This window comes from Rhyacophila brunnea, unplaced genomic scaffold (genome assembly GCF_057557595.1).
Source record: "Rhyacophila brunnea isolate RB1 unplaced genomic scaffold, BYU_Rbru_1.0 scaffold_4, whole genome shotgun sequence".
In the NCBI taxonomy this organism is placed as follows: Eukaryota; Metazoa; Arthropoda; class Insecta; order Trichoptera; family Rhyacophilidae; genus Rhyacophila; species Rhyacophila brunnea.
The window spans coordinates 43,403,653-43,431,517 of NW_028233068.1; the positions used below are offsets into that span (position 1 = coordinate 43,403,653).

The 27,865-nt window shown below is 32.0% G+C and overlaps 1 protein-coding gene across 2 annotated transcripts in view; it reads right to left on the reverse strand.

The window, feature by feature from the left end:
• FoxP (forkhead box transcription factor P) overlaps positions 1-27,865 on the reverse strand; it is a 131,181-nt gene that overhangs the window by 89,201 nt on the left and 14,115 nt on the right. For both annotated transcript variants that reach the window (XM_085954402.1, XM_085954400.1), the window contains exon 2: positions 933-959. In XM_085954402.1, coding sequence (XP_085810528.1) covers positions 933-953 — 21 coding nt within the window. In that variant the 5' untranslated portion in view covers positions 954-959. The remainder of the gene's footprint in view (positions 1-932; positions 960-27,865) is intronic.

Below are 27,865 nucleotides of genomic sequence, written 5' to 3' on the forward strand. Positions count from 1 at the left end.
ATTTAGATACATTTTGTATGGGGTTTATCGTATACATAATATTATTCAAGCAAATATAATAACATACGTGTTTGGTATTATGCTGACACCGTAGAAGTAAAAAGAAATCGAATTGCCGATTTTATTATAAGAATAATAATGAAAATTTCAATAAACACTAGTTATATATATTCAGTATTTTTTTCCCGACCATGTCCGAACCTAATAGGATCATATGGGCCTCCACAGAGTAGAGGTTTGTATTAACAGATTTTGTTTTTTACGAGAAATGGATGTCAGCCACTTGCTCAACCTATTAGTTCCATAACCTGACTCGCACACACATTGAAAAACAATATGTGTACTTGCCAGACCCAGGATTCGAACTTGGGACCCACGGCGTGATAGTCCAACGCTTAAGCCGCGCGGCCACCGTGGGTGTCAATATTCAGTATAGCAGTTATATATTCAGTCAGTCCGTTATAATATGTCTTTTAATTTATATAATCACGACATACACTTTGCTATATAATGAGTTTGAAAAGTTAAGATTTGTGCGACAGTTTTATGTATAAGCCCGTTTATGCTAGGAACTAACCCAACAATTTTATTGTGCTTTTGAGCTTTTTATTGAGCTTTTGTTATATTCACTGAAATTTCTTAAGTATTGTTAAAATATTCGACTTATTTGAGAGATATACGTTTATAAAAATTCTCAAAATATATAATTATTAGCGTTTGACTTCTCTTCTGACCCCATTTTTGATGATATATTATTAATTTAGTCACTGCAACACTATAATATTAATGTATGTATGTATGCATTTGTAGCTTGATAGAAGGAAAATACTTAAGAGAGTTAGTCGATTGTAAAATTATATAAAATTCATCAGTTCTGCAAAATCCATGATTAATATAATTAATTGATGAAAAATAATGTCAAATCAACTCACCTGTCTAGGTAGATGCACCATTTAGTTCTGAAATAAAACAAAAGAGTTTTTTTTTATTTTATAAAAAATCAAATCTTAAGATTTCAATTGACTAAATTTTCATTTTTATTTTGAGACAATTAGTTATTCTCACAGAAAAGCCTCATTACGAAGTAGATACCTAAGCCGTCATAACAGTAAAATTTTCTCTTGGAATAAATTAAGTAGACAAGATAGTTATTTTTTAGTATATATACCTAAGGTAATACTTGTGTGAAAGTTATTTTATTAAAATGAAAAAAGGTTTTATGAAAAACTGCCTTAACTAGTAACTGAAATATACATTCAAATGTTTTTTTAAACTTGGTTTATCTTAGAGATACCTTTTTAAATGGTCAACTGTATACTTATTATTAATATTAAGATTTCGCAAGTCGATTTATTGCAAGATATTGATTTCAGTGTGGTATTTTTTGACTGATATGTTATCGAAGAATTTGTATATTTACGCCGATTGTACAATATTATACATTTTAACTAAAATAAAATACAAATGAATATTAAATGAAATACAATTTGGCGAATTCGTGCGAAGGCTTTTTGTTCGTATTACTGTATGAAGTGTTGTAAGACATTTTGAAAATCGAACATCGAGAAAATGTAATTGAATTTTTCGGGTTTATAGTTTTGGGATTTTCAGTTTGCTATTATGTTTAGACTATAAAATATGTCAATTGGCTCTGAGTGATAATATGTTTTATTTTAAAAGATCTGTACTTAAAAAATATTTTTCTGCAAAATCATACATCGATATACTAGTTCGGAGGTACAGGTATAGAACTGAGGCCTTTGATTAATTTATGATAATTGCAAAACTTACGTTTTTAATTACCAACTTTAAATTTCTCTTTCTAAACCAAGAGAAGAAGATGCAATGGTAAATTTAATCAAATTAACCTTCATGTATCATAATTATTGCAATAGTTTTGGTTGACCAAACGAAAAGGCTAATAAAACTTAGTAAAACCGTATTTAGCTATCCAGAAATAATCATTTATGAACTTTTCATAAATTAACTAACACCACAGAATATACGTGACTTTACTGGTATAAGAATCAAGTACGAAAAGGAAAAGGGATATTATAATATATGTACCTATCTAAATATGTGGCATTTGCTCTATTTATGATTATTATAAAGTTGGTAATATCGAGTATCAAGTATGTATACAGTATTATTAAGTTTGAATAATAATGATAGTAGTTAATGAAAAGTTTTATAAAATTTACAATTATTACGGTTTTTTCTGGGTTTACACTTTACAAGGAGAAAAAAAATAAAGGTTCAAACTCTGACAATGAAAAATATCAGTTTACTTACACTAATCATTGCCTGAAGGTTACGTTAGTTGGCAAAGGGTGGAGGTAGGCTGTTATGATCCGACATAAATAGTGCATACTAAACTTTGTCAGTCAAACGTATTTGTTTTCATTGAATTAAGACTACAATGAGTAGATAATGTTTGTTAGCTTTTAAAATTCAATTAAGCACTGCCTAATCCAAGCCATTGTAGATATCTAGTAGACAAAAAATATTCGTTTATATATAAAATATCTAAAATTATGTCATTAAACTATACAGCATTTTAGATATTTTATAGATATAAGAATCTTTCTATCGATTATGGTTTGGCATAGGCAGGGGGGCAGGCTTAATGAATTTCAAAATTTAACCAGCACCATCCGCAAATTGTATTCTTAGTTCAATTAAAAGAAATCATAATAGGTAACTGACAAAGTTTAGTGTGCAGTAATGTATGTCAAATCTTAATAGTTCTACCTCCACCCTTCGCCACTGGGTCACACAACATTACATTGGCATCGTTACTTATGTGGTACCTACATATATATACGAACACAAATGTAAATTAACTAAATAATACGATTTTCTTTGTTACATGAAAATATATTGTGGTTATTATTATTTATAAGAATTTGCTTAGAATGAATAAAATATAATATGTGAATCGAACCATGAAGACCCTCGATCAGTAAATAAGTATATAGAAAAAATAATGAAGCAAAACATAAAATAGAATCAATAGTCTTTACATACATAAAAAGCCCATTATATTTTTTGTGACAGATTTACTATTCAAGACTTTTCTCTGTGGATACGTAGGTATTATTATTGCATATTGTTTTAGATAAATTTCGTCTGCGAATGGAGGTTGATAGTTACGAATGAATTATTTTGTTTTGTGTGTACAAGGCTTCATTGATTGGAAGGCGTGTTCGCAGTTGGGCGTGGTCACGCATATGGACACGCCTACTGGAAAACTGATTACATGGGCGCTTCGGGAAAACGGAAAATGTCGCCACAATTACACGGTAAACACTTTTGTGTAATATTTTTAAAAACAAGTCGAATGCCGTGCTTTTAGGTGTTTTTTTAACACTCGGTACATCAAAAATGCCGTTAAAGAGTTACAGCTGAGCCGAACACGCATATGGGTGGGTTCGAACTATCAACCTTTCGATCTGCAGTCATATGCTCTACCACTGAACGATATCCCCAGGTTTAGATTTGCGAAAATATCTCACATTATACATTTTTATGTATTATTGTTAGCAATGGCCGAGCGGTTACGTGTCAGATTCATAATGTCGTGGGTCCCGGGTTCAAATGCTGGGTCTGAAAAAATTACATGTTGTTTTTCAATATGTGTTTGAACACAGAGTATGGACTTAATAGGTTGAGCAAGTGGCTAAAATCAATTTCTCGTAAAAAAAAAATCTGTTAATATAACATCCACCCTGTGGAGGCCCATATATGCTCTTCTTAGGATCGAATATGGTAAAAAATAAATATTATTGACAACGAAAATGTGAAAAATAGAGTTTAACTAAGATGCTCCTAGATGAAACGAAATTATAATTAGTACCTCTCTACTAAAACTCAATTAGATACCTATTTTATTTATTAAAATCAATCACACCATCTGTCCATTACATCACCTACTTTTTAAAAGTTTCACTTCTACTGCACGTGTCGTCCACACACAAGCACATTTTACTTTTCCTGTTGATTTATCACCAGAGTTTTATGGATTTAAAAACATGATTTAGGCCAATTTAAAACCGATGGAATTAACACCAAGGCAAACAACGTCATAACTAAAAGTAGCTTTGTTCGGAAACGATAAAGAAAAACAGATCCATTGCAGGAAAAACCTTCAGAGGACATATTATTATAATATGTACGTTGGTATAGTCGTGATTTCTCGACTACAATTGTCAATATTATAATATTTATGTTCCGGAATAAATCAAAACATGTTCCGTGTTGAAAAATATGTTTTTTTTTCATACGAGCTGCTGATTAAAAAATACTTTTAATTTTAAAGATGGGAGAATTTTTTCTAACCCCTAGAAACCACTATTTTCGAAAAATATTGTGTTGTTTTTTATTTTTGTACGTATTTTTATTCAGAGCGATCGGAAAAATGATTGATAACCGTTTCTCGTGAAAACGTATCTAAGTAAATGGAGACCGAAGACATTGAATAAAACCTTATTGTTTAGAGATGGAGTCCTAACGTATAAAAGTGATGGTAAAAAGGACCACGAAGACTACAAATTTATATATATAAAATCTTGTTTGTTATTTCTACCTTCCACACAAAAATAGTAATTAGTACGAGACTTAGGTGCGTCAAACTGAAATTTTCTTTATCGTTATTTATTGAGAAATCGCAGAGGGCTCCATCTGGAAGAAGATGTTCTTTGTGGAGACCCACATTCTCTGCTGAGGCTGAGGAGTGAAAATGATAATTTAACCTGAGGAGAGCAGAAACATAATACAAATATTTACCAACACTTTTATTTGCTATTTTTCTTAATTGGTAGGTAAGTAAAATATAAAGGTTTTCATTTGTAGCCTCATTTGCATTTAAATTATTTTTCCATATTATGGTAGCCAAGTTGATCGAGATGCCGTTTATGAAACCGTAGCTCATTGGATCAATTCCGCGGCAGGAAAATTATTGTTGATGTTGTTGTTTTTCAATAATATGTTTTTAATCCAGTGCAAGAACTGGACGAGTTGGGTGAGTAGTTAATAATCATTCCTCGTAAAATACATATTTTGCGAATGTCGGAGCGAACAGCGAACGTTCGTTATGTACTTTTTCTTATATTAAACTTTTCCGGGTTGAACAGTTGAATTTATATGCTTTTGTCGCATCAAGAATAATATACCGTATATGACCGTTATAAATATTTCTCGGAAAAAATGTATTACGAAATCTGCATAATATTATATAACCATATATATGTACCACCACAGTGCCGAAATCTTAAACCAAAAATAGAGGAAATAAATAGTAGGATATCAATGATGGGATATTATCATAATCGCTATAGATAATCAATGTGAAATCATGAAAAAAATCATATTGAAAAAATGTGAAGTATTTCTACAATATTCTTACACACTTACTAACTGTATGTAGGTAGGTATATCTTTCAACTGATAATGTTTGTGTACAAAATTGATGACGTTTACTAATTCTGATATACAAATTTTTCGGTTGGATAATTTTTTGCAGTTTGTTGCAACATAGTTTTTTGAAAGTAGTTATCTACTTCGACTTCTTGGCTATTGCAGTCGTCCGGGGGCAGCTAGTTTATCTGCTTCAAGGTTTATCCGAACATGTTTTCAAATATATTTGTAGACCTCGGAGCGCTTACTAATTTGGAGACCCTGGGCTATAGCCGATTTAGCCCAGCCCTATGATAAATGCGATCCTGATGGTAATCGCAGTTAAGTTTATGTACTTGATTAAACTTTTGACAAACATATTAGTAAACAGTAATTACATATATTATAATTAGAGGAAACTACCTACGTAAACATTTTTCTTACAGCACTTGGTGGCGACTCGATACAATTTTTGGTGATGATATCCTTAGGCAAATAATATTTTGTACATTGGATTATTGAAACTTAGTGACATTTTTCCACGTTGTGTTAAAATGTATTTTTATGACTGGGGGGAGGGGAAATCCAATAACGACAACCTGTAGTGGAGAGGTATTTATGTATTACTACCTAGTTAGGAACGTAAATGAACAGGATCTGAGTGTGTCCAATACCCCTCTAATTCATCGTTTTCTTTCATTTTACCTGATTGCCGTCGTTGACTGACGTCATGTGACCTTTCTATGCAATGTCTCACTGGAAGACATTAAGGTAAATGTATGTTACAATCATACGGTTGATCTAATTTAAACAGAAACATAAAATACACACAGCTAAACCATTATTAAATTAATAATATAATAGCGGTTATAAGATCATCCGAAGTCAGTTTCGACCTAATCTCTGAAGGTGAACCAAGTTAGTGGATATACCGTAGATACTGTTTGTGATTTGTGATTATTCATTGTTTAGTGCGTGGCAATCTTGGGTATCTTGGATATCTTATTCTGGGATATTCCCAGGCATAAAAAAATACTTATGCTTCATATCCAAACGTAGGGCTTCGTGAAACGCTCGACTAAGACTAAGTATGGTGCGGGGCGAATTGGTTTGGAGGCGTCTATGTGAATGTTGTAAAACATTATTTTGTCTTTGTAACACTAATGCACGGCACGGCGTTTTAACCTCAACAACATCCTGGACAATAGATGTAGAGTTGAAGATTTTGCATTGTTTATGACGTAATTGGTCACTTAGGATCTAAGAATGAAATGTACATTTTCCCATATATTTGTATTATCAATAAAATAACTAATTAATATGATACCTGAGCTTGTTTCGATAAACGTGAAAGTTTTTAGCCTTACTTAGTTTGGTAGCCGTGTCAGAAATACGAGGATATTCCAGCGCTCGAAATGGAAAATTTTACGAACCGGAGCGCTCGATAATTTTATGAAAATATTAAGGTTGTTATCTAATTGTATATGTATTTTATCAAAATAAGTCTGTTAGATTTTTTATTATATGACATATCTAGCTCAGGCGGTCAAATTAATATTTCCACGAGACGGAGCGATAATTTTGGAGATTTTATGAACCGGAACGGCGCTCCCTCCGGTGCGTACCAGTCCATTTCGAGCCCTGGGATATTCTTTATTAACCGAAATCCAGAAAATAGCATAAGCGCTTCTATAGATTTTTCGGCATTGGTTGCAAAACGGTTTCGAATCCAATCGTATTGATTGTATGAAAGTAATGATGAAATTTCTTTTGAAGCAAAGTTAAATGTTTTTGAGACGGATCCAAAATTAATTGCTTGTTTCTATTGGTGGTCTGGTAGGTCCTTTGGTACATTTGTAGAGATCCTTGTCTTAACTCCTTCTAATTTATCATATCACGTCAATATATTTTCATTCTGACCTCGCATTGTTTTACTAAGTTCATGCAGGTGCTCAAATGTATTATCAGTCATGTACGCAAATTTGGCTATTAAGTAAGTATTGTATAATATATCTACAAAATTATTTGTGTTTTTTAAGCAATGCTCCGCGGCACACCGGTTGCGGAGCACTGACTTAGATAATAATGGATCCAAATCCATTCATAACGAAATTTGATTGAAAATTTATAGAATTAAATGAGCAAAAATATGAGTTACCAATTTCGCTACAAAGTGAATAACCTGAACCTCAACATAGTATACCGATTGACTGAATTTAACATAACGATGCATATTAATTTAAATTTAAAGCTAACTTATTCATTAATCATAGTAACCTACCTACATCTGTCCATATTTCACCTGCGTAAAAAGAGCGAGTTTAGGTGGATACCAAATTAGCTCATTCGGTACATACCTACTTTAATATATTTGATAATTTTTGTATTTTACTCTTTATACCTACTGTTATTCTTTTTTTTAAAATATACTATTTTAATTTTTTTTTTGTATTTTTCATAATTTGTCGATATCGAGAAACCTTTATTTAATACTTTGGACGCTGAAGACGCACATGCGCGTAATGACCAGGCGGCCGATCGATGTAATTAACGTGAATTTTAAAGGTGCTAATTAAAAAATCATTATATAGTCAGCAGCGAATGAGTTAAGGTTATTGGTCCTAAGTTAGGACTCCTAACGTAATATATTATTAAATCAAACTATTCTCTCTTATACCTTGTGTTCCATATGACTTTTCCGTTGAGTTAAATATTCCGTGTAGCACGTCTTATAAGCAATTAACGAGCCGCCCTTGGCAGTCCGCCCATTGGAAATCCCGCCCAGTCCTCAAACATCCCGAATAATAAGGAACAGTCTGGAATGTTCGGCGAGCTCGCAGAAGAAAAAAACAACATATTACTGCTGCTGTGGAAGATAGGTAACTTTTCTTGCCTGAAATTGAACGTCCACATGTTGAACATATTTTGAGAAATTTATAAATGTCAGTTTTAAAACTTTTTTTATTCTATATATCGGAAACACAATGTATCCTCAATAGTTCACTTCCATTGAAACTTATTAAATTACATGCAATAACTTAAAATACAAATGGCTTTCAATAAAGGAAATTGTCACGTTACCGCATGTTCTTCTTCATTCTTTCTTCGACGAATCAGGCTCGTTGTAGAGGCCATTCAAATATTGTATTGAAGTGTGCTGATAGGATTTCAATCACCGCTCCAGATGTAACGAAAAGGGGTATGTCTGAGATCGAAATAATTAACTTATTATGCCAGGGCTCGAAATGAACCGGAGCGCCGTTCCGGTTCATGAAATCGCCAAAATTATCATTCCATCTCGTGGAGAAATTAATTTGACTATCTGAGATAGATAAGCCATATAAAATATCTAGCACACTTATTTTTATAAAATATACAGAAAATTACATAACTATGTTAATATTTTCGGAAAATTATCGAGCGTTTCGGTTCGTATTTTTTTTATTTCTAGCGCTGTATTAAGTACATTATAATATGTGAATGTCCATGAAAGATTGAGACAGGGAGAAGGCGTATTGAATGGGGAAAGGAGAAAGAAAAGAAAAGAAAAGAACTGACGTGCAAATAAAGGAATCTTATAGGAATTTTATAGGGTTTATTAGTATAAATAATCTATTAGTAGTATCCTCGCCACTCATGAACAAGAAAATAAAGCTGAAAAACACCACATTTCTTTGTCCGCAATTTTTTGTGTCCACATTACTTCTATGTCCAGTTTTGTATGTACGCTTTAATCACCGAATCGTTAGAGGCGTATGGTATGCATTTCATGGACGGAAAAGAGGATGAAAACCATTATTCTGGAAGAAAATAACGTTTGCCCACATAGCCAGAAGAAAAAATAATAATTTGAAAAGGTTCATCAGTTGAAAAGTGGGTCAACGCTTAAGAGAACGGTTGCCTACACAATGGTCCAACCAAGCGATGGAGGTTACAGGATGTTCATTCAGCAATGCAGGGATTGATTTTTAAATATAAACAAGATATTTAAAACAACTCACAATCATCAATAGTGATGAATACGAAAACGAAGAAACCGAGATGTGTATTATTGTATTAAATACGGACGGTAGAAAAAAAATCGGGATTCCAATGTATATTGTACAATATTGCACCATTTTAGTAGGGAAAACACTTTACGACTTACACCGGAAATTTATCAAGTCGTAAGGAACTTCGCTGTAAAGGGTTTCCATGAAATGAAAGAGGAAACAAGGCTTCTAGTTTTATGTTTATTAAACTATGTGCAAGATAGTTTCAAGTAAATTATACGCACGTAAAATAGACTAGATGCTTTTACTCCTACAAATCTACGATAATATCCGAAAAGCAGATAAATTCACGATTCATTCATCTGTTTGTTTTTCAATACTCTCCAAGAAAAAGTAGTTATCCACGATAAATCAATGTGAACAAAATCTAAGCATTAATAATGTAGGTAGTAATCGGTGGGGATGACTGCCTCTTCGACAGAGGTAAATGAGTATAGGTACCTAACAATACAACCCCCACGGTGGCCGCGCGGCTTAACCGTTGGACTATAAAGCCGTGGGTCCCAGGTTCGAATCCTGGGTCTGGCAAGTACACATATTGTTTTTCAATCTGTGTGTGTCAGGTTACGGACCTAATAGGTTGAGCAAGTGGCTGACATCCATTTATCGTAAAAAAAACAAAATCTGTCAATACAAACCTCCACTCTGTGGAGGCCCATATGATCCTATCAGGATCGGATATGGTCGAGAAAAAAAAACAGTAGGTACATACTTTCACAATGTAATAATATACCTGCAGTAAATATACAATTAGTAAACATACCTACATGATTTTGAAAACACTTCTGAGAAAATATATTATAACCAATAAAAAAAAATCTTTTTGAAAAAAGTGCATGAATCGAACCTGCATCTCTCGGGTATCGCGCCCATACACATATACCACTATGCTAAAGGAGTCATACCTAATTGCGACAAATTTTAAGTAATGGCTTTTAATACTCACTGAAGCACTTACCAAATTGAGCTACTATTGGCAATCGGCTTTTGTATTTTAAATCAAAGTAGGTATGTATTACTTTAATTACCAACCGACGTCACGGATCACTCCAAGATTTTTTGTTGTAACTTACTTGAACTAATTGAATAATTCACAAGATTTAAGAATGTAACATGCTAATTATTGAACATACTTACTTCTGAGAAAATAATATAGGTATTATAACCAACAGAAAAAAAATCTTTTTGACATGATTTCAAAGAATACGATTAGTCATTTGTTTTATGACTTTTAATATTCAAAATTTTCAATATAAACTGAATAATATCTTCACTTTATTAAAAATTGTAAAAAATCTTTTCTTATTAATTTATCTAAAGTTCGGCACTTATTATATAATGTTAAGTTGGGAACAAATTAGGAACACGCCATGCCATGCACCGCCCGATGTCACTAAATTCGCTAAACGATTGGACTGCACTGCTACTCCACGGCGGAAACTAAATTAATTGATTGATTTCAAACACTAATTGCGCTTGTGTTTTCATTATGTACATATAATAATACTAGCTGAAGTACCCGGCTTTTCACAGGGTTGCTTCGTGGATACATTTATCTTAGATATTAAAAAAATAATAATAAGTAATTATTTTTTTAATACTTATTAAAATATCTGTGTAATACAATATGGCAATATGAAAATAATTCTAATATGAGTAAAGGTCAAACAAAAGAACACTAAATTAAAATCGAATCAAAATATGCAAACGTTATAAATAGTATTAATATGTAGTAAAAAATTCAAAATTAGATGGAATAAACAAACTTTGTATTTTATATTATAATAGTAATTTAGAAACCTTCGCGGGTGTGCGTTCAACATCTGACAAACGTTTCATCGCAATCGGATGAATGGTATAGGAACGCATACGAATAGAATAATAATAAGAAGAATATGGTTGTACTAATTCAGAAACCTTTGCGGGTGTGCACACAACAAGTCACCAAAATTTCATTGCAATCGGAGGTATGGCATAGGAACCATACGAATAAAAGAAAGGTAGAATGATGAGGAAGAAGAAGATGGTGATTTTTCTAATTCAGAAACCTTCGCAGGTGTGCACACAACAAGTCACCAAAATTTCATCGCAATCGGATGAATGGTATAGGAACCATACGAATAAAAGAAGATAGAATGAAGAAGAAGACGAAAAAGAAAACGGTTCGGTGGTGCTACACTCGTGCCAATCACTGTAACCTCACCGTTGATCTTTCCTTGGATGACAAGTTGAAAAATTCTGAACTTTTTCTCATAATGTGACCGGGGTAGTGTAGTTTTCTGGTTATAATACTAAGCAGAGCATCTCAGTCCTTTTCTATTCAACTGAAAACGTCAACATTAATAATCAATGTCACCCGGTCAGTTACATGAATTTTGAGGATGCGTCTATACAGCCAGTCAACTCTGCATGACATCTCTTTGTTTAACGTCCATCAATGTGCGTGATGTAAATAACTATCTAGGTTAGTTAAAGTATACTATATTATTATGTTGATAATGGTGTAAAACGCATACCTGGCTGAAGGCTGTATAATATAAGGCTTGGTAAAGGGAGGTATGCAGGGGTTGTGAAAACTTAATAACTAGCAATTATTTGCTTACTTAATAATGCAATATTCAATTTATTATTGAAACTAAAATTTGTAAAAGCTACTCAACTATTAAAATAGCGTCGCAAGAAAGCCATTGTCAATAATACGTAACAATCAAATTATTCAAAAGACATTTCGCATCTGCGAATAAAGGGGGTCTGTCTGTCTAGCCATTGCCTTTTTAACTCCCTTTATCAGCGACGGCAATTCTTTTCCATACATGCATCAAATGCTACGCCTACCCCTAAAATTTTATTCTTCGGGATATCAAATCAATATTATCCATAATACACAATATTGATAAAATATCTACGAAATCGTTAATAAAAAATGAGTGTGTATGGCAAACATATTATACTGAAGTGAAACTTGTTGTTTGCTTTCCTTCCTCCTACTTACTAAATTTTGTATCTACTACTTTACCATGTTTGTTCCTACGATCAGTGCTCGAAATGGAAAAGTTTATGAACCGGAGCGCTCGACAAATTTTCTGAAGATATTTACATAGTCATCAAATTGTATGAGTATTTTATGAAAATAATTGTGTCAGATTTTTTATTCTATGGCCTATCTAGCTCAGACGCTCAACATATTTTTTCCACGAGACAAAGCGATAATTTTACAAATTTTACGAGCCGGAACGGCGCTCCGGTGCTTTCCGTTCCATTTCGAGCCCTGCCTACGATCAATGCATGTTACACATTTATTCAAACCATTAGGTCCATACTCTGACTCCATCACGCTGAAAAACAACACGTGAATTTTCCAGATTCGGGATTCGAGCCCACGACACCATAAATTGACACTTTACCGCTCGCCTATTATGGACGTCATAGTTTATTCCTAATTATGCCTCCGTACACGCAGATTTTATTAGCAAAGGGCATTTCTGGCATCTCCAAACAGTGACGTCCCTAGACAAAATGCCGCCCCTAGGCAGTGCCAAAACGCCGCCACATTTTTTTATACAGTACTTTTTATCATCCTTTCATGACTCCAATATCTAAGAATTGTGTTGTATGGATACATTACTAACAAGATATGTGCCACTAAATCTAATTTAAATGCCATCTCTCCTTCAATAGACAATACGGTTTCAGATAGGTACCCACATTTAAAAATACACCTAACAACTTCCATAACTCGCGAGTGACTGAAGAACGTGACGTCCAAGAACAACGGAAGTAAACTAGACATCGCAAACCCGACAAAAAAACTAGTCCTGTTGAAAATTTTATAGCACCTACTTACTTAATTACTTAATATATTTTGTTTCCACCCAGTGAGCTGATGTTTTTAATGGAAAGATATTTCCGTTATTACTATCTACGTTTACGACCACAACTACTAAGCTAAACCTGAAGAACGGCATTGTATCTACAACTCTAATTCGTTGATCGTTTTGAACCCTTTGGATTAAAACAGAGGGTTGGAGCGGACCCTTCTTTGAGTTGCCCACTCCGGGACCTAATATTTGCTCCAGCTCCGCTCCAGGGTCTGCTCCGCTTCGGGAAACAAAGGTGTAATATGTATTATTATTATTATGTATACTTATGATATATTTAAAAAAAATAAGTAGTTTTAAAGTAAGGTTTGTTATTCGTCATTGTCATTATTAATCATGTTTAACAAAATTACGACAGCAAATAGTCTTTCATTATCTGCCTCTTCTCACTTAGAATTAATTTTAAGGTGAAAATTTAATAATAATAAAAAACATCAGGAGTAGTGGAGCACTACAAATTTTCGGTGCTCCAGCTCCGCTCCTGCTCCGGGTAAAATCACATTGCTCCACAGCCCTGTGCTCCTGCTCCGAGCTCTGCTCCAAGCTCTACATTAAAAAATATAATAATATACTTAATGTTAATTGTTTTACAAAAACAAAACCAAAAACGAAGATATAAGTAAGTAGTTATTTTTTGTGGCAGGATTTGTGCCTCACTCTGTAGTTAGAAATTAACTAATAACATAGGTGCCCATTTTTTATTATATTTTCATTGTAGGCATTTTTTCTACGATTTTTCTTTAACATTTTCCATTATAAAAAAGATCTTAATTTGTTTGCTGGGAAGAAGTAATTGTATTTTTATTTATTTAACCGCTATAATAGGGTAGGATACTACCATATATAAAGAAAATTAATTACAATGACGTAATAGTCCAGTTTTGTCAAATTCAAAGAAAACTTAGTTAATTAGTATTAGTTAATGGACCGATTCAACCAGAAATAATTAATGAGTGACTATTATCGAATTATTTAATAAGAGGTGTTTCTCTATAATGGAAAGACTATATTATGGAATCCATATTCACACCTAAAGCACTAAAGCTCTCGTCCATTAACACGGCGTGTGACTGCACAAAATAATATTTTTTCCGATCAAAATTTCATTATAATAATAATGTTATTCGGCTATTTTCTTCGCTGGTGTTTTCGAGATCCTCCTTTCTGGCAGATCAATCATTCGGAATTGACAGTCAAATTGTTTAGCATTACAAAAGCTGCCCGAAAAGCAGAAAAATAGATCGCTGCCGCGCGTTCTAAGTAAGAAGGCTCCAGTTTTTTTTTTCAAAATATTTTCATCTCAAACCGAACCCATTCAAGGCCGTTGTTACTAAGCCTTTTAAAAATTGTGACATGCGTACGCTTACAATTGCAGTTTTTAAAGAGATAAAATCGGAGAATAACAATATTAAACCCCAATTGTATTATAAAACACATTATTTTTGTATGGCTAATATAAGCACGTGCAGATTCTTCAGGATAAATTGTGTGTATTGACGAGTGCAAAAGGGTAGCATCATTTACTTGAAGTTGAAACTGAAGTAACATTAAATTGTATACACAGTCATAATTAGGGAATCCAATCCCGAGCAAAATTCTGATCCCGGGATTTCGGGACTAGAATTTGACAATCCCGGGATTAGCATTTTTTTCCATTGTTAATATAAAAAATTTATATTTACAAATAACATTCATAAAATCGGTCAAAAATAAATCTAGTATAATTTATACTATATAAAACATTTATTGTTAATATTGTATACGTTCAATCTTGGAAATACGTAAGTTTAATGGAGTAAATAATATTGTAATATAAATAATAATTTGAATTTAATATGAGATAGCTGTTTCTGATAGTATGGGTTAGCGAGATTTAAAATAGTAAAGTAAATAAATCATGGTGTACTTATGGCCTTTCCGTTTCATAAATCTAATTAGTCAGCCAAATATGAAACTGCCGTAAAACTTATGAGATCATGGTGGAATTACTTTGTTAAAAGTGCTAAGCATTGTTTTTTTCAAATCTTTCTCATTTTAATTAATTTATGTGAAAAAATAAAATGAATCGGCAACTTACACATGGGTATAAATCAAACTTCATTCAAACTCAGTGTATTTCTAATGTAGTTATTTGTTATTAAAAGTATTTTATTATGTAAAAGAATCCCTAGTCATAACAATATGATACCTCAGAATATTTTTTATTCACGTTGATATATTTATAGGATAGGTATTATAATATTATATTATGATGGGTTTTCATGAAGCGTGGGAGGCGCTGGTTCATCATACAAAAATCAGTACAAAACTGTACAATTTGAAGATTTGAATTATATTTTTAATACTTAATGGCGGCTAATCACACAAGCTAAATTTCGCACGGGTGAAATACACTAAATAGATATATACGTACGTAGTACCTAAAACCAATCAGTTAAAAAAATATTTTATATTAGGTATATTTTTGTATCAATTACCGTTGGGGGGTTTGGAATCAGTCAGCGTATCGTGCATCCACGTACCTACCGTAAACCACCGCTATAACCAATATAACTTAAATAATGACAACGGTAATCGGTGTCTACTACTTTGTACGAAACCATAAGAAATATTTTTGGTAAAAATTAATAAAATAATAATTTACTACATTAGTTGGATGAAAAAAACATGCCGGTATGTATTGCATATTTTGTCGAAAACTACTAACTGATATGATATTCTACGCCAGTATGTACCTAGGAAAATATTAATAATACTTATTAGATAACAGATAATTCATTCCCAAAAAGACATATTTTATTTATAAAGATCGACATATTTGTTAAGGATATGTTTTTAGGCAAGGAAAATATTGATTACAACAACGCGCTGACAAGAATAAAAATATATTAGTGTGAAAAATATATATTTGGTGATAATACTGCCATCTACCGAAATTTTCCATAAACAAAATTCCAGGCAGATATTGCTAACGATTAGTTAATAAAGAGTTCTGTTATATCGACACACCTTTTCGCGTTCTCTCAACGCCGACGCAGGAAGTGAACAGAATTTTCACGGAAACTAAACTTGGCGCGTAATTTAAAATGTAGGTTTTCAAAAACAAAATATTTATTGCACTTTAATAAAGTAGTCACAGTGCAATTCTTCGTGCCAAATAATTTTCGGTAACAAACCCTGTTCAATTATCGGTTAGGTACCTATAATAGATGCAGTATCACCAAAGCTGAGGACATTTTATTTATTTTATATTTTATTTATTAAGGAAACAAACAGTTAAATTTTGATTACAAAAATATGTTTAAAAATAGAATAGTGAAAAGTTACTGTAACCAGCATAGTTTTCATATATAAATTACAATATAGTTAAGCCTTACAAAATAGAAAGTAAAAAGAACATAAATATAAAGAAATGGCATAAGACAACTGAGGAAGGAAATATTGAATACTTATAAACAAAAAATTAACATTATATAATTATATAATATAGTATATGTGTGTTATGAATTGAAATTTATACATAATATGAGTGATCTAAGATGGAGTAGAAAAAGAGAATAAATAATAAGAAAGGAAAAAAACATACATTTAAAATTCGATTAATGTCCATTATACAAAATTTTGGAGGTAACATGCAGTTATGTTCCGAGAGGGTACGCTGAAACAGGATAAATAAACGAACCATTATAATTATATTATAGAAATATAACTTTTGATACTTCTTGTATTAATAGGTTACGTGGAAATGGGTTTGTTTCGCATGTTGCCGACAGAGTATGCTGTTCTACAATTACAAAATAACAAAATATAATAGGTAATGAATTTATACACAATTTGAGACAAAACTTGGAACGTTTACATTTTAGATAGTAATATAAGTACCAAGACCAATTATAATTAGGCCGTGACACTGAATTGTGTATTACGATGATAGTGCACTTGACTTAGTTATTGTTATTAATAATCTTAGAATCAGGACTCGAAATTGACCGGACCGCACCGGAGCGCCGTTCCGGTTAATGAAATCTCCAAAATTATCACTACGTCTCGTGAACAACATAATTTCATTAAAACAATAAAAAATCCAACACTTATTTTTTATAAAATATACTTACATAAAATTAGATAACTAGGTATGTTAATATTTTCGGAAAATTATTGAGCGCTCCGGTTTGTACAATTTTCCATTTCGAGCGCTGCTTAGAATGCAATGCGGTGACTTGTTCGCAATACATGAAGATTTTCTGCTGCATCGTTCAAATTATCACAATTTATTTCAATATGAAACAATAATCATTTTCTACAAACAGTTTATCATATTGCATTCGAAGTATGGGCAATAACTAGCACTACCTACCACTAAAATGAAAGTATACTTAAAATAAAAATACCCATTTAGTAATGATACACAAAAAATATTTTAAACAAAAAAAGATAAGATTGAAATAATCTGGAGAAATGGTAGTATAAAATAAATACATAATTATCTATCATTTATTCACTTATGGGTCTCCAAATAATGAATGTTATATTAACAAACTTTTCGTGACGCATTTTTTACTTCAGAACATTTTCATATTTATTATAATAGTAGGTAATCATCAAATATTTATATTTTTTTACGATAATGTCAATCTGTATCTACGTTTACAACATGATTAATATTAAATAATTAATATATAATAACAAAACATTTGGTTAAATAATTATTTATCTTAAGTCAAAATTAAGCGTGTTTTATATTGACAGCTAAAAGTCAGAACCACTAGCGTGAAACTGATATCCAGGTTTTTTATAAAGATTGGCCATGCATAATTTCGTTTGTATTTTTAACATTTTTTTTCATTCGTCACTTTGTACATTATTAGGTTTGGCTGATGTTTATACGCAGTGGTGGGCTTAGGGATCTGGAGGCCCAAGGCACTGACTAATTTTAAGGGCCCACGATAAAAAGATAAAATAAAAACGATAATTTTAAAATATCGATCTCTTTTCTTGAATCACATCCTGTCACTAAAAATAATAATTATTATTGAAGAAAGTATAATGATAACATTAGTAGTTTGTATTTTGTACACCAGTGCATATTTGTTTGGGTGATTGTATTCGAGGTTTATTTGGTGGTACTTGTAGGGATTTTGGTAGGTATGGTGTGGGTATTTAATACTCAACTTATGAGAAAAACTATTTTAAGATTTTGGTAAGTATAATAATTATGTGATAAATGTGTGGACTGGTTTGAACTGTTTCGATGCCCCTTTTTATTTTTCTGAGGAAAAGAAGGATTTTTTCTAAAAGAAATAAACGTTAAAGACTAGCTCTTTAACATATGTGTTATGCAGTTTTTTGGCCACATAGCCACATTAAAAATGTACGTAATGCCTCTCTAGTGATTTTATTTAAATACAATAGTTTATTGATAATTTTTATTTTAAACTATCATTACATTAAATGTGAAAACTTTCAAAAGTTTTTAATTCAAAAATAAACTTACAAATATTTCATAAAACTATTATAAAATGTGCGTTCGTTGAATGAATTCATAATGTTATTATTACATATTATAATATTATGATTATTTTTGTCTTCTAAATATAATTTAATATTAATGAGGTCACATTACCAAAGAATCGATATAAATAAAAAAGATTTTTATTTTCTAGAAAAATCAATATTTTTTAAAATAAAAATTAATACATTACAGGCTACACCGATGCAGCTATGTCTACCTCTACTGTGTAGGTTTTTACTATTTTTAGACACCTACGTATTAATTATTTAAAATAAAAATATAAGTAGAATATTATAGGTATTAAACTATAGTTTTCGCTAGAGGCAATATTTACAATCAGCCCTAAGGTAAAACATTAATTTGGATTGGCTCATTGTTAACGGAAAAATGAGAAGATATGAAGTGGCAGTCGCCTCTACCTAGAGTTGGGTTTCGGGAATATCCCAACGGGAATTCTCGAGAAATTTTTGAGATTCTCCATCCCGAATTTAACACAATTAAGCCAACGTCGACTCAAAATGAGCGCAATTTTTAATATCAGGGAATTTTGTGTCTCGACTCTTGTCTGTACGCGATTGTCAGATGCAGCCACTGACAGTCTGTGTTTTTTGAAATCCTATTTTAATAAAGTAATGTTTTAAATTATTTTTATTTTCCTACTTCTATTTTGATTGTCTTCTTACTTAAATAAAAAAAATCCTTTTTTTGGAATATTTTGTGTTTTTACAGGTTTTTTTTTAAAATTTTCTCGATATCTCGAGAATTCTCGAGAGTTCTTTTCTGGAAATCCAGAATCTCGAGAATTCAAAACTTCATAATTTCGGGAAATCCCGAATCTCGAGATTGAGATTTTCTCGGGAAATACCCAACTCTACCTCTACCCTTGTGCATGAGGACGGCGTATTGCAAGGATCATTATAGATACATTACAAGGATATTTTAAATTAATCAAGAGTGAGGGACAGAAAAACGAAAATTAGAGATGAATCACAATAACCAATCCTCTCAATTTGATCCTTAGGACGTGTAGATTGCAGAACTAATAAATTGTTGTGTAAAATTTAATAAACCAGTTTATTATGGATTTTATGATTTCCTGAGACGCGTGCCGGAGTATTCAAGTTATAACAACATTATATTATTATTTCGTTCGTTGACGGCTTTTTGTTTGCACTATGATTGCAGTTTGGCACAGTTTTCCACATTATTTTAATGTATTATTATTGGGGACTTGTTGTTATCTTATCTCGCTTTTTTATGTTAGAGGGTTATACTTGATAAAACCCCATACAGCGAAAGATCGGATATTTTATGGTGTACAGGTCGGCATCGCATCAGTTGAAGTATGGCCTTATGGTGGAGAGGGTTCAGAAGAAATTCTTGAGACTCCTTTATTTGAGGTTGTACGGATACTATCCGTGGCTTTATCCAACTGACTTTCTCTTAGGCATGCTTACATACTGCAGTTTGCAATTTAGAAGAAATCTTTATTTGGCTATGTATTTTTTTCGACTTATACGAGGTATAAATGAGAACTCTGCCATTCTGGGCAGTGTTGACCTGTGTGTCCCTGATAACTATCTTAGAAATAGAGAACATCAGTTGTTTATTCTTCCAAGGTGCAGAACCAACCTGCCACTGGTAATGCCAATTGGGAGGGCGATAACTATGTTCAACGAAATTGCTTCGGGTGTTGATATATTCCACCTACGTGAGGATGAGTATAGGTGTACGTTATTTTATAAATTTTTAAAATAGGGTCTGCTTAACTCATCCGGTGTATTTCCATGTACCTATATAATAATATTTTTGTATGTACATTTATTCTATTGTTTAATAACATACTATCTATCTCTTTTTTATGTCATGTTGTGAACGTCTTAAACTTATAATTTGTTATGTCCACAATATGTAAAAAAAATAAATAAATTGAAATTGAAATTGAAATTAAGTAATTTTCTTTTTGGTCCCCTCTGTAAGTATATTGTGTTTTTAAAATGTTGGAATCTATTATTACATCAATTAACCGTTAAAACTTGATCAACTGGTATTGATAATATTTAATAAAGTAAAACGAGACAAACTATAAGTAATAAATTAATGATTTTTTTTGGTATAGATAATCAATATTTTAGAATGTAAGATTATTTTTAATTTAAAATACATAATTTTGAAAAGCGACAAAAACCTACGTGTTAGAAGAAATAAACGATTGTGTTATTGGCAGAATTTCGAAAATCTCAGACAATTAAATTATTGCAGCGCTCGAATCGGAAAATTTGACGAATCGGGGCGCTCGATAATTTTACGAAAATATTAAGATAGTTTTAATTCTAATTCATTGTTCTAATTTTATGTGTATTGTATAAAAATAAGTGTTAGATTTTTTGTTATAATATGGCATATCTAGCTCAGACGGTCAAATTATTTTTTCCACGAGACGGAGCGAAAATTTTAGGGATTTTATGAACCGGAACGGCGCTCCGGTGCGCTCCGGTTCATTTCGAGCCCTGAATTATTGGAAATTTATTCACATAAATCATTTCGTATTGCTCGTCCGGACAGTGAAAGATGTGATTTCGACACTCACTCGATCCATTTTTTCAAGATCCTTATCTAATATAATATGTTTCTGAGGTTGTGCAAAATTCAAATACATGCGTATAAAGTACTCTCAAACTCATTTTAGAGCGGTTATTACCGTTTGTGGAAAGTATTCTTGGGGAATAAGCCTCAGCACTACTAATCAATTTTTCATGTAACGACAGATGCTGGAAAAGAAGCGGGAATATGACCAAGATTTTCGCCGTCTCTTCGTGGATTTCAACCATTTCAACACTGTATATGACTGAGTATAAAAACGCTCTTTGGAACATATTGAAAGAACTCCAAAAGTCAAGGAAGCTGTTGGATATATTAAGGGTGTTAACAAAGGGAAAAATAGTATAACGCGGCATTAAGGGTATATCACTGCAGTTTCCACTACACACACACATGTTTAGAAGTCACGAATGTAGACTATCAGTGTGTATCTGTTTATTCTAATAATATATAATATACACAGTATGTTATTTATTATGAAGGCAGTTCATTCTAGTTTAAGTAATTTTTTGTATAAATTAAATAAAACGAATTTTATAGAACTAATTCTACTTTTTTATTAAATATTAATTTAGACAGGTTTCGTCTACTTCAGAGGGACATTGTCGACTAGACTAGAGTAGTATAAGCAATAGCTGGTACTAACATTGAAATTTACAATTTCGTACCACGGCCTGGCTATAATATAAAGAGCTTTCGGTACGAGCATGCAATACTAAACGTGCATGAAAATTAGCAAGGTCGCGTCAAGGCTGCCTGCCGCACGGGTGGCAGCTCAAAATTGTACCTCAACCCCCAAACAATTGGATTGAAAGATATCAAATTATAATGTGGAGTTGAAATATTATATAATTATGTAGTGTGAGTAACTAGTTGATAGAGCACGGAAACACAATTTATAAAAAAATATTTAACACAGAACTTTACTGTCCATAAAACAAAATTATGAAACTTTTCGAAGTTATACTTCTTTTGGCGCGTTTGGTAAATCAGATCAGAGTGTATTTTTGGCGTGTGACATGTAATACATATTTTTTTTTCACACGAAAAAAACGCACTCGATCGGATTCGAACCACTGATTTTTCGGTTATCAGCCGAACGCACTACCTTTACGCCACAGTATGATACTGCAATCGTGACGATTATGCAGTATAATATTATAGTTTAGAATTGTTCCGTTGCCTAGGCAGCGAATTTATTATTGTCGGCCATTTGCAATTCCTTACGTAAACAAACGATTAAACGTCAGAGTGACAGCTGGTACAATACAAACAACGAGAAAGCAGTATATAATTCAGTAATATAAGTTAAAGTGTACAGAAATAAATCAACGGCGTTCCAATAAGCGGTCCTTTTTCTTTAGTGTATAATTTAAAAAGATAATACTTATTAGTTTATTAGTTATTAATAGTTTATCACAAGTTTTGTTTTTGCTTTGTTACGCCAAAGAAGTATAATTTCTAACGCGCGTACATAAGTACACTCACCGATTTTTTTTAAATTGTTGCACCTTCATGGCTCATTTTTTAAATTATATTTGACTTTGAATCTTTGATGTTTCGCTCTATGGTAAGTGCCGCCATTCGGCAGTAGCAACATACGTGGGTAATTTATATTATTTTATGATAAAATTCAGTTTTCTGTAATTGAATAACATATATTTATCAGTAGAATCATTTAAAAAAAATCGAACTTTTGCCACCCCTTGATTACTACCGCCCGGGTGTTTCGCTCCCCTAACACTCCCGCTTGGCGCGTCTCTGAAAAATAGTATATTATGTACCTATCTAGTTTAATAAATTTCTTAGGGATTAGTATGAATATTGTTAACAAGAAATCAGTTCGACCCTGTTAACATCAAAAAATAGTCCAAAGCCATCTTATCAGTTTAAAAGAATGACATTTTGTATAACCTAGATGAGTAATAAAAATATTTTTAACATGCGTTTGTTTAGTTTAAACAAAGTAGGTAACATACCTATTATCTACCTAGATACAAATAAGTAATAATAAAAAATAATGTAAAATTATTGTACATATTATAATATTAATCAAATCGTTATCAAAACTCTCGTGAGGTAGATATTCTCACACGGGCCTGAGACATGGACAAAGTGTACTGTGCTCCGCTGCTTGTCAGAAACTGGTGGAGTCTGACCGAATATTTTGAACGGTTCTTGGGCCGACCAGTGAAAATGGTGTACGACGGCGCCGGTTTAATCATGAACTGCATGTAGAGCGCTTACATAGGGGCGATTTTATTTGACGTAGATGCCGCAATTGTAAGAAGATGTAAAAGGAGACTACGAAGCAGTTAAAAATAGTCAAACGATTATTTAAAAAAAAAACAAAATATGCGTATTAATCACAAATTGAGAATAAAACTAAAAAGTATTACCCAATGCATAACAAACCCACTATCAAAGTTTGTAACATAGCTAATCAAACATATCATCAGCGCGAATTCGAAATGGAGGTAGGCTTTTAAGATCCAACATAAATTCTTATTAGTTTTCATTGAACTAAGAATACAAATTGCAGATGGTGCTGATTAGTTTTTAAAAATCAATTAAAACCTGCCTAAACCAAACCATAACAGTTAAGGTATATGGACGATCCGAGAATAATAATGCAGAATTTTTCAGTCATACTGATTTAAAAGTACATAATATTACAGATCACGTTATTAGTTAGATTTTTTTTCAAACTCATTAAACCCTACCCAAAGCAAACCATAATGACTAAAAAACTTTTATTTGTTGGCATTTGAAGTCTTAGTTCAATGTAAACAAATACGTATTGACTGATAAAATTTAATGTGTACTATTTACGTTGGATTTTCACAGCTTACCTCCACCCTTCGCCACTGAGATAGTAATAATGAGTTATATTAGAAAGCGTGCCCGATCTCAAATGTAATCGCACGCCACCTTTTTTAATCGATATCAAAACGATTGAGAAACTGCTGTATGGACGTCATTTAAATTTATAAAACATTAAAAAATATGAATTTGTTCAAATCCATATAATGCTTATTCATGTATGCCACCTACTGACAGTTTTTATCTCTTTAAAAGTAAAAAAACAAATTATTTTTGTTGACATTGATAGTAGATAATATTATTAAAATTCAAGGCCACGCTCACGAATGCTAATTTATTTATTTAATAATAATTATTATTATTTTGTTGTCTAACAATTTCTATTTTTACCCGTGCTGTGTACGTACAGATTTTTTAGTTATAAAGAAATTATTACAAATAATATGTAATAGAAACATAAATATTACTTACCTAAAATAGGGTAAGTGCTCATTTCCTACAAGAGAAAAAACCGACGAATAAAACAAAAAATAAAATATTTGTATCAGACGAAATCAATCCGCGGGCGTTTTCTCCTTTGTTTTGAAAATCCTACGTTTACGTTAAAACACAGTTATCAACCAAATCATGTTAAACGGAAGAACTGATTTATTTTTTGCAGGACGAAATAAAAATACAACATTGTTCTATGTGCAACCCTAAACCAAGAGAAATCAAAAGGTTGCACATACATGTGTTATATGCATGGCCCTCACAAGGGGGACTGACAGGGCTCTAGCCTAGGGGCCCGGCGTGGAGGATCGACCAGCTAAGTGAGATTAACACACATAGCAAATTTACTCTAATAGTAAATAAAGTCGCCTGCGGCGCTACTTTACGTCTTCAGGATTATTAAATATGTGGTTGCACGTTGCAATTTGATGTGATATGATTTGATGTACTTACATGATAACTCCTGTGTAAAATTTGGGAAACAGTGCTGTAAAGCATCAAACTGCCCTTAACCTTAGCGATAGGTAGGTGGGCCCGCCAAAGATCCTGGCCTGGGGGGCTGCTTCAAGATGTGGGGGCCATGGTTATTTATGATTTCAAGTATATATCGTTTCATTACTATCGTGAGTTATGGATTTAGTTTTTTTTATTTAGAATTTAAAATTATTGACATTTCAATTTGGTGGACCTAATCTAATAAATATTATTATTAAGTAGGTATATAGTATAATTTACGACATTCGTAGCATGAAATTTAAGAAAAACATTAACGATACAATTAGTTTGACGTCCACTATGGCTGAAAGGCTAACGCGTCGACTTATAATGTCGCGGGTCCCACATTCGAATCCTGGGTTTGGTAAATACACATATTTTCTTTCAATGTGTATTTGGAGTCGTAGTATGGTGGTTAAGTTGAGCAACTGACTAACATCCATTTCTCGTAAAAACGCAAATATTATGTTAATACAAACCTCTACTCAGTCTACTATGATTTTTTTAGGATCGGACATGAGCAAAAAAATCAGTAGGTTATTGTTCTTAAATATGTTAATCCAGTGTCTAAATAAGACTTTAATTTTAGAATTTATAAACATCTTTTATTTAAACCACTGTCACGTAAATGGAATATATTAATATCAGATATAATATTTTGGTTGTATTTATATACGCACGGTAGCCTTTTACGAAGAGTCATCCTGTGGCGAATACTGTACCAATGGATAGATTGGAGATGAAAATTCTGTGATGCCATAATAGATATAATATAGACCAGTAAATGATGAGTTTAGCTCAATGATGAACTATATGATCTATCAACAAGATTGCCACTATCTAAGATTAAATGATGATAATGACGGAAAACTGTGAAGAAATATTTCATTAATGGTGATTTCAGTTGATATCAGAGCTGTAAATATAATTAGAACTGAACCTTGGAGCTTTGAGAAACCATTAATTGTTTTGGAACCGGAGTCGGGACCGAAACCTTTGATTCCTAACATGAGAATTCCGAACAAAAACCCAAATCCCTTAAAACTGACAGGGTTCCGGAGATTCCATTGTTTAAATACAGTATTTTACGTTGTTTTTTATGAAGGTGGTTAAATGGCTGCTATTTTTGGTCTCACAAGCTCCACCTGGTAAGTATATATTTTAAATTAAATTAAATAACATTTTTTAATATAAAAATAAGTTGATACTTGATACGTATAATTGGTAAGAATATAGATTTTTTTATAACCGGGTCCTGATTTTTTACATGATACTTATAAGCGAACCCCGGAATCGAATCGCATTCGATTTTTTTCATTAGAACCGAACCAGAACCGAACCAGAACCGAACCAGAACCGAACCATTATAAAAAAATGGGGATTCTAACACCATTGATTTATATTCACCACCAATTTCCCAAATATCCCTTAATTAAGTATAATTTATATAGTCAAGTTATTTCTGTTTGAAACAGTGATGAGCAACCAGCGGCCTAGCAAATTAATTTATAATAACATGTCGAAGAAGTAATAATATTTTATTGTGTTGTTAAAAAATAATCATTTTTGGATAATTATGTAAAAATATATTGGTATGTACCTATAGAAATGCGCCCCCCAACTTTTTTTAACAACCTATAGAAATTTAATTAAATTTGGCCTTAGTCAAAATAAAGGTTGCTCATCACTTTTAAATCTTTTATAATAAATCTGAGTAGGTACTTACTGACTGCAATTTTTATTTCTTAAAATATGCACCACTTTTGACGTTTCATATTATATTTAGGACTCAGGACTATAATAGGGGTTATTTGACCCTTAAAAATGAAAAGTTCATCTCTTTCTTGGCGAATCTTGTTATTTCTTGTTTGGCAGTGCTATCTTTATTTTTGTTTTTAAGTTTATTATTATATGACTTACCATTGGTCAGTCAATAAGCTTCAATTATTTATTAGTATTATTTTACTGATAAAAACTAAAATATTATTTTCATAAATATGCGAAATAAATAAATGACGTATGTGTAAGTGAATACTACGTCATTTATCTCCAAGCTATTTATAATTAACGATTTATTATTTCATTATTATTAAGGTGTGACGAGATATGGCAACTGGCATCCAATCAAAATGGAGTATTCGCTTTCAAAAATAAAATAATGTATAGATCTATTTTTTTCTGTTTTTGTGATGTTTTGTCATATTATATTACAACTATTTTTATTTCAATACTTCGCTCTTTTTCTCACACGAAATACATAATTACAACGTTTTTCTTAGCTCGCATTCTTATTTGTCCGGTACAAATCTTGCAATCGATTTTTAACTAACTTCCCGACTAGCTAGACATTTGAAACTTTTAGAATATGTCAGAACACGATGACAATGACATTTTTTAAATACTTTTAGCCATCTTTAAGTAGAATAGATTTCATTTTCAGTTAATTCTGTTTTGTATGAAAAGTAATTTCGGAAGAAATCCGTAAAAAGTAAAACTACGAGTATTATTGGTTGCTATGTGGGTCCTAGCAACTAATTTAGTAATATTAATATATACGTGCGTTACTATGGAAATCAATATGGAGTGTCAAAATGACATTTCAGTATATTTATTCAGTA